This window comes from Sus scrofa, chromosome 7 (assembly GCF_000003025.6).
Source record: "Sus scrofa isolate TJ Tabasco breed Duroc chromosome 7, Sscrofa11.1, whole genome shotgun sequence".
NCBI classification, from domain to species: Eukaryota; Metazoa; Chordata; class Mammalia; order Artiodactyla; family Suidae; genus Sus; species Sus scrofa.
Window position 1 is genome coordinate 22,172,635 of NC_010449.5, and position 12,344 is coordinate 22,184,978.

The 12,344-nt window shown below is 44.2% G+C and overlaps 1 protein-coding gene across 2 annotated transcripts; it reads right to left on the bottom strand.

Moving 5' to 3' along the window:
• Positions 825-9,150, bottom strand: ZSCAN31 (zinc finger and SCAN domain containing 31). Of its 2 annotated transcripts, XM_005665677.3 has the most exons (4): positions 8,477-9,150; positions 4,805-5,277; positions 3,845-3,995; positions 825-3,359 (listed from the first exon to the last, which is right to left on the bottom strand). In XM_005665677.3, exons 2-4 carry the CDS (start codon positions 5,183-5,185, stop codon positions 2,557-2,559), a joined length of 1,335 nt encoding a protein of 444 aa, XP_005665734.1. In that variant the 5' UTR covers positions 5,186-5,277; positions 8,477-9,150; the 3' UTR covers positions 825-2,556. The 2 variants fall into 2 exon arrangements, with proteins under 2 accessions (XP_005665734.1, XP_013832989.1); XM_013977535.2 differs by lacking the exons at positions 4,805-5,277; positions 8,477-9,150 and adding an exon at positions 4,504-4,756.

The window sequence follows — 12,344 nt, forward strand, 5'->3', positions numbered from 1 at the left end:
GAGCAGAGGAGTTGGAGACTCAGAGGGACCTCACTAAAATTCAGTGTTGAAGGTGTGGTCTGTAGTAGCACCCTATCCAAGGACACTGCAGTGGAGACCTAGTCCTTGTGTCCTGAGATGCTCAGGGAGCCCAGGGAGTACTGCAGGCCTGCTCTGTGCTCATAAACGTGCAAAGGCTCCTTTCCCCTCACCCTGGGAGCTCATGTGAGGAGGGGGGAGAACGAAGCTCTGTAGCAGGGGCTTTTTTTTCTGAAGCAAACATTACTTCTTGGGTAAAGATTTGGCTGAACTGTCTGTGCTAGAGCAGAGGACCCTGCCTGGCCTCCCAAACCTCGCTCCCCTTAGGGTTGGGGAGAGGGCAGTGGGGAGCACAGGTGGAGGGGGGACATGCTGATGTAGAGGTTGCAGGTGTAAGAGGATGGGAAGGAAATGGAGTTGCCTGGCACCTCTAGCTGATTACACAGCCCATCAGGGTTGTCTGGGGCCTGGATACTGAAAGTTTTCTCCATGAACCAGCAGCATCAGCATCATTGGGAGCTTACTGAAAATGCAGATTCCCAGGCTCCATGCTGACCTTTTGAATTAGAATCCGTGTTTTAACAAGATCCCAGGTGATTTGTAGATACTCTAAAATTCAATAAGCACTACTCTAGGTAATTCGCATTTAGCTAATTGTTCTACTTTCAAATGAAACAGTCAAGAAATTTTAAGAGGTTTTTGTTTGTTTGTTATGGTCCCTAAGTTATAAGGAAAACCAAATATATATACATATAAACTTATTTAACTTTTTAAAAATAAACTTTGAAGATGTATTTAGCACAGTATTTTTTAAGTTGAACTTTTATTTCTTTTGAAACAGTTTCAGATTTTGACTGTGGAGAAAAGTATGAGACTGTTGGCAGAGCCATTGAACATTCTATTTAGTTCAAACCCGAAACTTGTAATTCCACCTACATTCATTAGATTATTTCTCATATAAATCATTGTACACATTTATTGAGTTAGTTGTCAGTGGTTTATAAGTCTGTAATAATTTCATCTTACATACTTTATGAAAAGGTACTCTATCCCCTATCTTAAGACAGGGAGACTGTAGCACAGGGACATTTAATTAAGTTGCCCAAAGTCACAGAGCTCACAGACGGATAGGTGAGGAACTGAACCTAGAGAGCGTGGCGCCAGACTTGTGGGTTTAACCTTTATAATAAATGGCCCGAACATGCTGGTCTCTCCAATTAAGCAGCAAGCTGCCCAAGGTCAGAGGCTCCTTTTTTTATAGTCTCAATGATGCTGCTTGTAATGGCCTTCCATCTTGCTGACTACCCTTCAAAAGGTGGTGGCACAAAAGGCTATGAATAAAACAGGCACATTGCAAAGGTTTTAAAGTTATCATCTTATTTGCTATTTATAACAAAAATAGAAACCTTAAAAATGGCAATGACCGGAACTAAGAATTTGGAGTTAAATATCAAAACACGATATGGATTTATTTATTTATTGTCTTTTTAGGGCTGCACCCAAGGCATATGGAAGTTCCCAGGCTAGGGGTCCAATCAGAGCTGCACCTGCTGGCCTATGCCACAGCCACAGCAATGAATGATCGGAGCCGCATCTTCTACCTACACCACAATTCACAGCCATGCTGGATCCTTAGCCCACTGAGCAAGGCCAGGGATTGAACCTGCGTCCTCATGGATACTAATCAGATTCATTTCCACTGAGCCACGATAGGAATGCCACGATATGGACTTCTAAACCACCATATCTAAGATTTTGCATCATGGGTAATATGTTGCTTAGTAATTGAGTTTTGTCACCCATTCTGATGAAGCACTAAAGAGATCATCCACTACATTCCTAGGGAGACTGTGGCAATGATTTCCTATGGGAATGGGAATAATTATTTCCCAAAACTTTAATTGTATTTAAAATGTCATTTTTAGAAAAAAAAAAAATTCATCTCTGAATATCCTTTGAACATACCCAATCTTAAAAAATATGCACAAATGCTAATTATTTAGAGTTGTTCAATATTATGTATTACTCAATAATGGCCCCTCCACACCAATTTATTTCCAGGTTAAGATTTGGTCCCTTTAAGGGAAATCATTAGAAGTGAACTGCAGCATAGGGAAGAAAGAGGCTGCCTAGCAACTGCCCACACCCACAGTCATCCTCCCAGGAGAGAGCAGCACCTGCTCTACAGAAAAGCCACGCATTCCAAAGCAAAATAAATTTGATAAGAACAAAATAAGCCACTTGAAAAATCTTACTTCCCAAGATGTCCCCGTTTAAGGGATCTAGTGGTCCATGAGATTAGTCCAGTTTGGTAACAGTATGAATTTTTTTCTCTTTTTGCCATTTCTTGGGCTGCTCCCGTGGCATATGAAGGTTCCAAGGCTGGGGTCAAATCAGAGCTGTAGCCACTGGCCTACACCACAGCCACAGCAACGTGGGATCCAGGCCGCCTCTGCAACCTATACCACAGCTCAGGGCAATGCCAGATCATTAACCCACTGAGCAAGGCCAGGGATCGAACCTGAAATCTCATGGTTCCTAGTCGGATTCATTAACCACTGAGCCATGACGGGAACTACCAACAGTATGGATTCTAAAATGCCTAATGAGGTTGCAATGATGACTGAAGGCTTTCCCACACTCATCACATTCATATGGTCTCTCTCCAGTGTGGCTTCTCTGATGTTTGATAAGGAGTGTTCGCCTACTGAAGCTTTTACTGCACTGACTACACTGATAGGGTTTCTCACCGGTGTGGATTCGGAGATGCTGGAAAAGCCCTGCATTCTGACTGAAGGCTTTCCCACACTCATTACAGCGATAGCGCTTCTCTCCAGTGTGTATCCTCTGATGCTGAACAAGGTATGAGCTCAGGCGAAAGGCCTTCCCACACTCTTCACATTCATATGGTTTTTCTCCAGTGTGGATCCTTCTGTGTCTAATGAGGCCGTTGCTGGCACTGAAGGCTTTCCCACACTCCTTACATTGATAGGGTTTCTCTCCAGTGTGGCTTCGCTGATGTTCAATCAGGCCTGACCTCTGGCTGAAGGTCTTTCCACATTCTTCACATTCATATGGCTTCTCCCCAGTATGGGTTCTCTGATGCTGAATGAGAACTGAACTTTGAGTAAAGCTTTTCCCACACTCATTGCATCTGTGACGTCTCTCTCCACTGGGGTGTCCCCTCTGATTTTCTACTCTGTTCTCACGTTTACAAGCTTCTCTGTACTTAGAATCTAGAGGAACATCTCTTTGGAGTCTGCTGTTCTCAAAATGTCCCATTTCTTTTAAGACTTCTTGCTTCGAGACTAAGTCCTTGTTTTCAAGTATAGTTTCACCATCTGGAATAATAAATGGATCAAACAATGTCATCACTTTCCTTTATGAAAGAGTACAACACAGGATGGAAAACAGGAAGATGTGTATCACATTCTAGGAATGCAAAACTGGTAGCTAATGTAAAGAAGACCTAGAAATATTGAGACCCATTAAGTAAGGGATAATCAGCACCTGATGAAATGGCTGGCGAGGGTCACCCAGAGCAGGCGAGGCTTCTGTAAAGGATGTGCTCGAGTGGCACTGTTTTAAGTGTTTTTTGCATTTATTAAGTTTTCAAATGGCTGACTCTATACTATGACTATCTGTTTTACAGATGCATAAACTGTAGGCATGGGGAGGTTACTTGACCCACCTAGTGTCATATAGATACTAAGCAGCTGCACTTAAATTCCAAGCCAGGCAATTTGGCCCCAGAGTCCACAGTCTTAACTATTACCCTATACTGAGCCACCAGAGATCACCTGAAGAGACTTATTAAAGTCCTTACCTTGTTCTCCAAGTTTTTGAGGCCCAAAAGATTCATATTTAAGCTGTGTCACCATGGACTGAAGCTGGGTGGCTGCTGATTCCTGCTTGGCCTTCAAATGCACTGCATCCCCTGAGAGCACTTCAGAATGTCCATGTTCACAATCTGGGGCCTGAAGGCAGGTAGGTATATTTGGGTTCATAAGAGAAGGACTATAGGAACCCAGGCTAAAACTCAATGAAATATATCATGTGGAACTACATGAAACATTTTGTAGAGCACACTGGAAGGCCCAGAGTTTAACTCCATACCCAAGAGCAGAAGAGGGAGAACAAGAACGGCCCAATGTAGTGTGGTAGTTTACAGTATGTTCACAAGTTCTTTGGTGCTCCTTCCATTAAAAGGTGGGGCCTCGTTCTTCTCCCTTTGACTAAAAGCTGTATATAAAATGGCTCATTTCTACTTAATAGAAGGTGTATAGCAGAAGTGATGGTGTATAACATCTGAGAATAAGTCACAAAAAGCATGTGGCTTCATCCTTATTCTTTCTCTATTTCTCTGTCTCTCTCTTTTGAGGAGGCCAACTGATATGTTGTAAGGACACTCAATCAGTCCTAAGGAGAAACCCACATGGTAAAGACCTCCCACCAACAGCCAATGAGGAACAGAGGGCCCCGTACCAACAACCACGGGAGACAGCCATCTTGGAAGTGGATCCACCAGCCACAGTCGGGTCTTCAGAGGACTATAGTCTTGGCTGACATCTTCACAGCAACCTCATGAGAGATCTTCCTAAGTGGCTCCCAAAACCCTGACTCAGAAACTGGGAGATAATATTTGTTTTTTTAAGCCATTAAAGCTTGGGGGGAATTTGTTACCCAGCAACAGAGAACTAAGTGGCTATAGCCAACCAACCTGGCTAACCCAACTTCACCCTTCATTTAATATTCTGAGTCTAAGAGCCCACCTTCCTCCTCTCACCTGGTTCTCTGGCTCACTAAGCTCTCGCTCCAGATCTTCAACTGCAGCCACTGCTTCCTCCCCACTCTCTGGGTGATGCTCCCGCACCCAGGCCTGGAGCTCCTCAGGCAGGATGGTCAGGAACTGCTCCAGCACCAGTAGCTCCAGGATCTGCTCCTTGGTATGTGTGTCTGGCCTTAGCCACTGATGGCAGAGTTCCCGGAGCCGGCTCAGTGCTTCTCGGGGACCAGGAGTCTCTTGGTAACAAAAGTGTCTAAAAAGTTGGCGGGAGGCCTCCTGGCCAGAAAAGCTGCTCTCTTGAAGGTAGGTTTCTTGGTTCCAGACAGGGTCTTCTTCCACCTTCACAATCTTAAGTCCATCCTGTTCCCCAGTTGAAGCCATTCTGGGATTAACTTAGAAGGGCTCACTCTAGCCTGGGTGGAGGGATAACTGATTTAAGATCCCCTGATTTAATCTTCTATAGGAGAATATACCTGATGAGAAAACATTATGTATAATGGAAATTAAAAATTATGGGAAAAAACCACAAAGTATAAGAGCAATAAATACTATGCTATCATTTATGTTAATAAAAGGTATATATAGTAACTTACTTCTGTATGTTTAGAAACTGGAAAAAAAAGGTATATGGCATTAATACATTAAGGAGCCTAATTTTTCACCCTTCCCCATAGACATATACTTTATACTGCCCTCCCACTGCGATTCTGGGCTCAATCATGTGACTTGACTTGATCAGTGTAATACTAACAAGTGTGATACAAGCTAGACCTGAAAAGTACTTACGTGATTATGCTTGCTTACCCTTGCCCTCAACAACTGCTAGGAAGGTATACCGGCATTCAGATGATAAGAAACTTGCAGGACAGAGCCAAATAACCCCAGTGAAGCAGATGAGACCATCCCAGGTCTACTAACAGCTAGCTAACCCTCAGACATGTAAGCCTAGCTGAGATTTGCAGAGCTGTTTTAAAGACCCACAGCTGACTACAGATATACAAGGAAGCCTTGCCTAAAGCAGCTCAAACCCACAGATTCATGTGGTGTTTATTGCTGTATACTTCCAAAGGTTTGTAACTGCTTGTTACACCACATTATTACAGCAATGAAAAACTAACAGAGGGGTAGCCTCTAAGGAACAAACTAAGTAACTCAGAATGAGAGGAAAGAAAATTTACTTTTCATATAATACCAAGTATTTTTTCTGATTCTTGAACCATATGAAGTACTTATTTCAAGGAAATAAACAAATTAAGAGTTCTGTGGCTCAGTGGTTAAGGATCTGGCATTGCCACAAGCTGTGGCATAGGTTGCAGATGTGGATCAGACCTAGTGTTGCCGTGGCTGGGTATAGGCCACAGCTGCAGTTCTGATTTGAACCCTGGCCTGGGAACTTCCATATGCCACAGGTGCAGCCATAAAAAGAAAAAAATAATAAATAAAGAAATTGTAATGATTTAAAAGCTTACCAGACAATATGTGGTAGCTTTAGGGGAAGAACAGGACATACAAAACTAGTCTTGGGAGTTCCTGTCGTGGCTCAGTGGAAATGAATCTGACTGGTATCCATGAGGACACAGGTTTGATCCCCGGCCTCGCTCAAAGGATCCAACGTTGCCATAAGCTGTGGTGAAGGTTGCACAAGTGGCTAGGATATGACACCACTGTGGCTGTGGTATAGGCCAGCAGCTACAGCTCCGATTTGACCCCTAGCCTGGGAACTTCCATATCCCACAGATGCGACTCCAAAAAGCAAAAAAAAAAAAAAAAAAGTTATTTACTAATGCACTGTTTGTAAGCTAAAAGACTGGAAATAACCTAAATGTCCACCAATATGGGACTGGTTAAATACATTACAGTAATCCATATACTGGACTACTGCTATGGAGTTTTCAAAAATAAGGAAGCTCTTTATGTACAGATATAAAAGAAGTGGAAAGATACATTTAATGAAAAAAGCAAGGTGAAGACCCACTGTGAAAACTATTATCAGTTGTTTTAAAAAACAAAAATAGATACATATTATATCTTCTCTATTTGGATACCCAAGCAACATTACTTGTCTCTAGGGATGGGAAATGAGTGGTTGGGGCAAGCATGATATGGAACTTTTCAATGGATAGCCTTTTTTTTTTTTGGTCTTTTCGTTTTTCTAGGGCTGCATATGGAGGTTCCCAGGCTAGGGGTCCAATCGAAGCTGTAGGCGCTGGCCTACGCCAGAGCCACAGCGACGCAGGATCCGAGCCTCGTCTGCAACCTACACCACAGCTCATGGCAACGCCAGATCCCTAACCCACTGAGCAAGGCCAGGGATCAAACCTGCAACCTCATGGTTCCTGGTCGGATTCAGTAACCATTGCGCCACGACAGGAACTCCTAGATTTTTTTTTTTTTTTTTCCGGTCTTTTTAGGGCTGCACCAGAGGCATATGAAGATTTCCAAGCTAGGGGTCTAACTGGAGCTACAGCTGCCACCCTACGCCAGATCTGAGCCACGTCTGTGACCTACACCACAGCTCACAGCATTAAAAAAACAAAAAACAAGAGAGATTGTTTCTATGTGCTACTTGTAACAAAGGACTTCAGAAATATTTACCAAGTGCCTAGTACGGCGTCAGGCAGCAGACACATGATAAAAGAGTGATACAATTGCAGAATCTGATGTGCCCTCATCTTCCTTAATCGAAGTAACAAAAAAAAAAAATGGCATGGCAGAAAGAGCATAAAAGAGCATTTTTCTACTGGCTTCAGCATGTTAGCAAATAAGGAAGAGATAATGAAAATCATAAATTCCAAAAAAAAAAGAGGAATAATTTAAATACCATGAGGAAACGGACAAATCCAGAAATGGAGATACTTTACAGGAGGACTAGCAAGTCAGCCAGGCAATAAGATGCGAAGAGAGGGGAAAGATAGAACTTTTTTCTTTTTTGGCTGCACCCACGGCGGCCATATGTAAGTTTCATACCCCGCAGACCTACGACCCAGCTGCAGCAACTAACCGTCAGCGCCAGCCGTTCCTTCACAGAGACAAGCCAGATAAGTAACTCACTGCGCCACAGCGGGAACTCCAGGATAGGGCTGTTTTAAGTTAAGAGACTAACTACTTGCAACGAATGGTCTTTAACTGGATCCTAGTTGGTACATACCAATTGCAAAAAAACACTTGTAGGACGAGGGGAAATTTGAATATTAAGCAGGTGTTATGTAATATTAGGAAATGCGTTTACCTTTATTTGGATGTGTTGGAGTTATGATTTGTGTACGTAAAATGCCCTCAGTTTTTAGAAATGCACATATGAAACTATTTAGGGGTGCTAAGTCATGATGCTTGTAATTTACTTTTAAATAAAGAAAAATTAGATGTGATACTGTATAATGTTAACATTTGTTAAATAATACGATAGGTATATAGGCAGTTGGGCTTTTGACAGGGACCGAGACCCTCCTCTCCTCATCCAGTCCAGCTACAAGGCTCCGCCCCTTCCAGGGGTCTTTCCTACGACGTTGGCGGGGGGCAGGGGTGGGACCTCCTTCTATTTCTCTGGGGCCTCAGCCCTGTGACCAGGCAACGGCGAGAGAATGGCGGGGGTCACTCCCGTGCAGACATGCCCTCCCTGCCTCCTGCAGTCTCTGGGGTCGGGCGGGTCGGAACAACGAGCCTGAGACTTACCTTCAGGGTCCAGGGAAGCTTCAGATCCGCGGCGCGGACTGCCGCGCACGTACAGCCGATAAACCACAAAGGCCGGAAGTGCGTCAGCGTTGGGAGCCTCTTCGCGGAAGTGGAGCAGCCCTTTCTTGCTAGGAGCGTGCTAGCACCCCCTAGCAGCTCCGGAGGTTACTGCACTCGGTGACTACCTAGTTTCAAAGCTCGAAGCCAGAAATCCAGGCTGATGGGGGCGAGGAGGGAAAACGCAGCGAGATTTCTGTGTCGAGTGGCTCCCAGCATCTGGGAGTTAGACGGACACAGCAACACAAAACGTTAGGGGCGGAAAGGGCTTCAGTTACTCTAGTTATGGTACTTGGCGCCCATTCTTTCCTGAGGCTCTCCTCTAACTCCGAGCCCTTTGACACCACAAAGGAAAGATGGTAGTTTAGTGTATGTTTTTAACGCTCAACCTCTATTTGCTGGAATCGTAATCAAGAAGGAGACAGGGGCACACAAAATGGTAATTACATAAAGCTGATTTGTATGTGAAATGAAATAAAGTAAAATGAAGCAAATGTTTGTAAATCCATTACGACAGTCCCTGGACCATAGTAAAAAGGTATTTTATAAAATAAATGTTATTAGGAGTTCCTGTAGTGGTGCAGCAGAAACGAATCCAACTAGGAACCATGAGGTTGCAGGTTCGATCCCTGACTCACTCAGTGGGTTAAGGATCGGGCATTTCCATGAGATGTGGTATATAGGCCGCAGATGCGGCTTGGATCCTGTGTTGCTGTGAGGTACACCAGCAGCTGTGGCTCCGATTAGACCCCTAGCCTGGGAACCTCCATATGCCACGGGTGCAGCCCTGAGAAGCCAAAAAAAAAAAAAAAAAAAGAGCAGAACAGTAAACTCTAGGAGTTATCCAGAAAACTGGGTAGATCACGATGGCTGGAAAAGGGAACATATGCCAGTAATTACTATTCTTGGGCAGATAAAATCAGATTTGCCCTTAGAAATGTTACCAAGGTAGCAGTATGAAGGGTAGACAGCAAGGATTTGAAATTACAGGCCGGTTGACCAGTTAGGGGAAAACTGCAAGAATCCAGGGTAGATACAGTAAGGATCTTAATCCAGGTAGTAGCCATAGTAATGAAGAGAACGGGCTAGATAATATATGTTAAGTTGCATTTTTAAAAATCCATTAATTTAAAAAAATTAACTTTTTTTTTCCTTTTAAAGTCTGCACCTGTGGCATATGGAAGTTCAGGCTAGGGATTGAATCTGCAACCTTTGTCTCAGCTTTGGCAATGCTGGGCTGGGAATCAACCCACACCTCCTTAATGACCTGAAATGCTGCAGTAGGATTCTTAATCCACTGCGGCACAGCAGGAACTCCAACAAATTCTTTTTGAATGCATTCTTTGAGCCAAGGGTTTCCTTTAGGGAAATAGGTCTTGACCCTTACACTAAGCTTAAAGGACAAATATACATAGTGCAATACCTAGTATATATAATTTGGGTGAAGCATAAGTATAAAAACGGAGATTTAGAATGGAAAATCACGTATGAACAAAATTAAAGTCTTACAAATATGGTAAACATGAAAGTTAGAAAAATAATTGTGGTTCAGCTGAATTGTTTTTATTTTATTTTAGTCTTTTTTTGCTATTTCTTGGGCCGCTCCCGCGGCATATGGAGGTTCCCAGGCTAGGGGTTGAATCGGAGCTGTAGCCACTGGCCTACGCCAGAGCCACAGCAACGCAGGATCCGAGCCGCGTCTGCAACCTACACCTCAGCTCACGGCAATGCCGGATCATTAACCCACTGAGCAAGGGCAGGGACCGAACCCGCAACCTCATGGTTCCTAGTCGGATTCGTTAACCACTGCGCCACTACGGGAACTCCTGAATTGCTTTTGGTTTTTGTTTTTTTTTCTTGCCTATGGATGTCCAATTGCACCAGCACCGTTTTCTGGAAAGGCTACTCCTCCTCCATCCAGTTGCTTCTGTACCTTTGTGACGAACCAGTTAGGCATTTTTGTGTGGATCTACTTACAAGTTCTCTAACCTGTTCCATTGAACTATATGTCCACAATACCACACTCTTGACCACTGCAGTAAAGCCTTAACATCAGGCATAGCGATTCCTCCCATTTTTTTCTTTTACTAAATTTAGTTATTCTAGAAGTTCCCGTCGTGGCACAGTGGTTAACGAATCCAACTAGGAACCGTGTGATTGCGGGTTCGATCCCTGGCCTTGCTCAGTGGCTTAACGATCCGGCGTTGCCGTGAGCTGTGGTGTAGGTTGCAGACTCGGCTCGGATCCCGCATTGCTGTGGCTCTGGCGTAGGTCGGTGGCTGCAGCTCTGATTCCACCCCTAGCCTGGGAACCTCCATATGCCGTGGGAGTGGCCCAAGAAATAGCCAAAAAGACAAAAAGACAAAAAAAAAAAAAAAATTGGTTATTCTAGATCATTTGCCTTTCCATATAAATTTTAGAAGTTTATGTATATCTTCAAACAAAATCTTGCTTGGATTTTGATAGGATCTATACTAAGCCTATAAATCAATGTAGGCAGAAGTGATACCTTTACTGTGTGTGTTCCCCTTTGCTTCTGGTGTACTGGTTGTTTTTTTGGTTTTTTTTTTTTTTTGCCTTTTCTTGGGCCGCTCCCGCGGCACATGGAGGTTCCCAGGCTAGGGGTCCAATCGGAGCTGCAGCCACTGGCCTACACCAGAGCCACAGCAACGCAGGATCCGAGCCGTGTCTTCGACCCACACCACAGCTCACAGCAACGTCGGATCGTTAACCCACTGAGCAAGGGCAGGGATCGAACCCGCCACCTCGTGGTTCCTAGTCGGATTCGTTAACCACTGCGCCACGACGGGAATTCCTGTAAGTTTTTATTATGAATGAGTATTTGATTTTGTCAAATGCTTTTCCTGTGTCAATTGTATGATATGTTTCCTTAGTCTGTTGACACGATGGACTACATTGATTAACTTTTAAAGATTGAAACAGCCTTACATATTGGAATAAATCCCGCTTAATTATGGTATATAAATTAAAAAAATAAATACCTAGATTTGATTTGCTGATATTTCATTGCATCTAAGTTCATGAGAGATACTGGATTCGGGGAGGGGGGGTTGTTTTGTTCTTAGGGTTGCACTCTTGGCATATGGAGCTTCCCGGGCTAGGGGTTGGAGCCACAGCTGCCAGCCTATGCCACAGCCACAGCCATGATGGATCCGAGCTATGAAGGGATAAAAGCTATAGAAAAAGTTGAGAGGGTAAGGATTTTGGAGGTATATGTGGTGATTTTAAATACCACCTGAGTGGTAAAGTGGTAAAGACAGGCCTGAGGTGACATTTGAGTCCCATCTTTGAAATGAGTCAAGCAAGCCAGAATAGGGCCTGGATCCTTCAGACGTGGTAGGACCTTCACAAAGGTCCTTTGCCTCAGCCTCCCAAATGGAAAGGCCTCACCCAGCAGGCCTGGTTGTAGAGGCAGTAGGGAAGAGGCGGCGACAAAGGAACTGAAGGAAGGATTCCCCAACCCAAGAACCCTGGCTCCTGCAGCCCCTTTTCCACATCCCATGGGTCCTACCAAAACCATACCCGATCTCCTGGATGATCCTGAGAGGAGAGGTGCAACAGTGGACTCTAACCATCTTCCTGGAATCCTCGGACCACCCGCACCAGCAAACCACTGCAGCTTGAGGTTTTCAGTGCCAGGTTGGTACTGGCACTTCCCTCCTCCCAGGTGCACTTCCAGGTCCATTCTCGGATTGTAGGAAGGTCCCCAAACTGTGGTTGCTCTTGAGAAGCCTGAAGGACCTCAGCAGGATGGACCACAGACTGAAGAGCCCTGTTCTTTAAGCTGGAC